This window comes from Octopus bimaculoides, chromosome 10, assembly GCF_001194135.2.
Source record: "Octopus bimaculoides isolate UCB-OBI-ISO-001 chromosome 10, ASM119413v2, whole genome shotgun sequence".
Lineage (NCBI taxonomy): Eukaryota > Metazoa > Mollusca > Cephalopoda > Octopoda > Octopodidae > Octopus > Octopus bimaculoides.
Window position 1 is genome coordinate 44,715,844 of NC_068990.1, and position 4,557 is coordinate 44,720,400.

The 4,557-nt window shown below is 32.5% G+C and overlaps 1 protein-coding gene across 2 annotated transcripts in view; it reads right to left on the bottom strand.

Annotated features, from left to right (window-relative positions):
- Positions 1-2,409: 2,409 nt before the first annotated feature.
- Positions 2,410-4,557, bottom strand: part of LOC106874905 (uncharacterized) — a 93,925-nt gene continuing 91,777 nt past the window's right edge. For both annotated transcript variants that reach the window (XR_008264979.1, XM_052971002.1), the window contains one exon: positions 2,410-2,882. Coding sequence is in view for 1 of the 2 variants with exons in the window: in XM_052971002.1 (XP_052826962.1) it covers positions 2,769-2,882 (114 nt within the window). In the remaining variant the exon portion in view is untranslated. The remainder of the gene's footprint in view (positions 2,883-4,557) is intronic.

Here is a 4,557-nt window from a genome sequence, read left to right on the forward strand (position 1 = left end):
ATATATATATATATATATATATATATATATATATATAACTATATTTATATATAAGTATATTTATATATATATATATATACATGCATACATTTACATATATATAAATGTAAATACATACATGCATTTACATATGTATATGTATGTATGTATCGTGTGTATGTATATCTTTGTTTACACACATATGTATATATATCTATATGTATTTACATACTCGACTATGCTTCCCAAGTTACAATATGGAATTACTTTCTTACTAGTTAATATAATGGTTAATAATTAAGCTTCTTAATCTAACCCTCTTATTTCTGTTTGTGAAAAACTAACGAAGCAGTCTGAAAATATATAACGTAGAATCAATATGTTAGTTAAGTGTATAGTAATAACTGTTTTAGATTATTAGTTTGCAATTTAAACTACAGTCTACTAATTAACCAGACTGTGCCAATCTGTTATATTAGTTGAGTAATTCTCCCACACAAATGAAGCATTACAGAAATATATAGAACGAATAAATTACTTGTTACATGTGCAATGACTAATTAAGAATGTAGTTATTGTTATTCAATTCTCTTTGTTACATTACTTATTCCATCACAGTACAGGAAGCTATGTAAACATACATGAATGTATTATGTTTATATATGTATGTGTGTGTGAGTGTGTGCGTACGTGAAGGCTGGTGGTATTATACATTGGGTTTGGAGTTGCTGGTGCAGCAAAGAGGAAGGCTGTAAATTCCATCGCTAAAACTGCAAAGAAGTCCTCAAGGGGAGCTTTGGATAAAGAGGACAGATCAGTGGTTTGTTGCTGGATCAATTGGATGAGGGTGTCTGATGTTGAAAATCTCGAACACCATCTAAATACAAGACACATGACTCGTGATGCATCCCAAAGCATCCGCACGTTGCATCATAAAATCATGTGTGTGTGTCTGTGTGTGCGTAGGTATGTATGTATGCAAGTATGTATGCTGTATGTGTATGCATGTGTGCATTTCTATTTATCTATCTATACACACACACACATATATATATACATACATATACATACATATATATACATATATATATATGTATGTGTATGTATATATATATATATATATATATATATATATATATATATATACACACACAAGGCTCCATCTTTGGGATGTAGTTAACACAGACAAATTCGCATTTGGAACTTGAGAAGATTCTTGCATATCATTACTCTTCCACTCACAGATTGCACGTGTAATGTACGAATCAGCCGGTCAATTTCTCCAGATTCTCCTTTAAGCATTTACTAACAAAGCCTAATTCTCCAATTATTATTGCTATGAATATGAATTCATAATCTGGATATAGAAGCTGGAGGTGTCGAAGCAGTTGTCCAATGATATCCTCTTTTTCTTTGACTTTCAAAGAGATAGTTATATTTGCGGGGCAGCTGACCTCTATGATGGTACATACCTTTGCCCCTCTGTCCCAAACAACAATATCCGGCCTTTCATGTTTACATTTGACAGAAGTTTTGATGGGAAATATTCCACCAGTATTCCTTGAGTTGGTGTTACTGAATATATTCTATAACAGAGGGATTTTCTCAATTTATTTCAGGACAGTTTTTTTTGCAGATGGCATTGTAAATTGTTTTATGTATGTATGTATGTATGTATGTATGTATGTATGTATGCAAGAATTAAACTTCTCCGACGGCAGTCATGCATTAAAATTATTCTGCATGCAACAATGTCGTTCAAACTTTTACTGTTTCCTTACAATATGTGAATTCCCATTGTCCCTTGTCTGTGTATTAAATTTTCGCGGCCCTTGTGGCAAATAAAGAAAGAATTATTATTATTATTATTATTATTATTATTATTATTATTATTATTATTATTATTATTATTATTATATTTATTGTCTTCCTCATCATTGTCATCATTATTATTTGAAGATATGTTTTAAAGCAAACTAAATTACATAAACGAATAACGATGTCTTTTAATCTCCTTTTAGCATCTATATCTGACGCTTGTTAAGATATACTTCACTATTGTTGACGGAAGGACCGCTGTGTAAATGATGAGCGTTTTACTAAGTCCAAGGCTTCCTGTACATTTAGGATGAATTCACCTTAAATTTTACTTTTTGAAGACTAAGTCTGAATAATATAAAAATTCTATCTTACTGTTCGGACAAGCAACCACGTGGGACAAGCAACCACTTCCTTTTAATAATATTTGCTTTATATTGTATATTTTGTAAGAATTTGAAGGTAATATCTATATGTAGCCGAACCACTGAGATAAAGGAGATTAATAGAATAAATAACAGTTATATCTGTTCGATAATACTTTGAATAATGTCTATATAATAACAAAATATACTGGCATTCATAGAAAACAATTTTTAACGAGTATTCTCAGGAGGATCGGGGAAAATTTTAGGAGTCTTTTTAATTTTCAATACTTTAGCACAAATATTCACCTGGAGCTTTTTTTGTTTTTGTTTTGTTTTTTTTTTTATTTTGTTTTTGTTTTGTTTTGTTTTTCCATTTCTGAATATCTAGTACATATGATATACCAAAACAAGTTCTACATTTCTTTGTCTAAATAAATTTATCTAACTAAAAGTCATTTGAATGCTTCATATTTTCTCCTTGTTTATGTGTGTGTGTTATGTTTTCATTTTAGGACTCTTCTTGTTTTCTTTTTCCTTCGTTTTTCTCAGTTGTTTGTTATATTTTGTCGTTTTGCTACCTTCTTTGTATTTCCATGTGGAATTTTAAGATCCTTGACATTGTTCAGATTGGATGTCTAAATATTGGCCAGCTGAACAAGCCGGGACACCACTCCTTCTGTTCCCAAACTGGACACATGTTCCTTGAACTTTAGTTTGCTGGATAAAAGATTTAAATGAAAAATATTTTAGATAAAAGAAAAAAATTAAACAGAAGGCATTTATAAGTAAGAAGGGAAATTTTTGTTTTGGTGCATGAGTAAACGGGAAGAAAGACAAATGAATATAAATATTTGGGTATCAAGTGTATCTAATAAAAATGTTAATGACAGTATGAATAGAAGCATCGGTCAATAAATTACTGATTCTAATCCAGTAACCAGAAGTGCGTCGCATCAATACAGAGACAATTAAATCGCTCGGAGATTTAGTTGCTAACACAAGCAGGGCGAGCGATTGGGTAGAAACGCTCACGCTAGCTTGTGGCAGCATGTATTCTGTTCATCTCGAGATCAACTCTAATTCAGTAGCTCTTTTATGAAAAACGTTCCAATAGTGATCATCACTATTTAAGATGTTGTTTAGCTCCAGGTCAAACTTTATCGATCAAACCTATGTTCAATGATGCTTCAACAATATCCATTCCAACCTAAATTAATACTATTTAGCACCAGATCACCTTGATTGAGCAGAATTATGATCAAACGTGTTCCAGCAGGGACCATTCAAACTTAAGTTGTTGTCGTTTAGCTCATGGTCAATCTTGTTAAAACAAATTAACGACCAAAGGTTTTCCAGAAGTAACCATTTTGCTACTTTTATATATCAGGATTGTATTATCCAATGCGTCCTTCTTTATTTAAAACAATGGTGTGCGATTTAAATTAGATTTAGCTCAAAGAGATTTTTATCAAAGACGGATCGAATACAAAGATACTTAAGCATAGCACATATAGGACAACATTATCTAATACGTCCCTCCAGTATTTTAAGATAATAGTGCTAGATCTGAAAGACTTGGCAGCTGTTTCTAGCATGTGCGATCATGCAGGAACACTATTGTTGATACGTGGCAGCAACTGTAACCGTCGCAAATGGTTTGTTTGCAATGTTGGCGTCAACATTGCTTCAATCTCCGGGCCTGCATGAAAACAGAATTGCAAATGGCTACCCAGTGCAATCTTGCAGACGGTCGGCATATGTGACTAAGCTTATTTTATGATAAACGAGAAGAAATGCATGATACTGTGTCCACAACTCTGAATATTATTTACAACATTACACTGGTATCTATATGATTTTTTTTTATAACGTTGTGGAAAACTGGTGTAGACCACAGTGGTTTTCAGAAAGTTCTACTTCTTTCTGAAATCAATATGTCTATAATCATGTTTACACTCACTGTAAAGTGATATGTGTGGGTAAGCGTATGTATGTGTGCGTGTGAGTGTATGTGTGCGTGTGTCTGTGTGTATGCTAGAGTATTACCCGTCGTATGACGAGTAAATTTGGAATTATACCTTTGCCAACGTGGGTGATGTCAGAAATTATGGTAAAAATGCAATAATTAAAATTTAACTTTTATCAAATTTCCTTGTATCTATACAATGAGACGAATACTAAAACAAATTTCTCATTTTTTATAACTTCTTCCATAACAACTCCGTCATTTACTCCTCCGATTCTTTTGACCCTGCTGTTCTTTTTCTTTCGCTGTCTGTGTATAGCGTTCTTATACTCATTGTCTGCCATCCGGCCTTGTATTTGCAATCATCTTGCATCTCTTACATCAACTCTCTCTCTCTCTCTCTCTCTCTCTCTCTCTCTCTCTCTC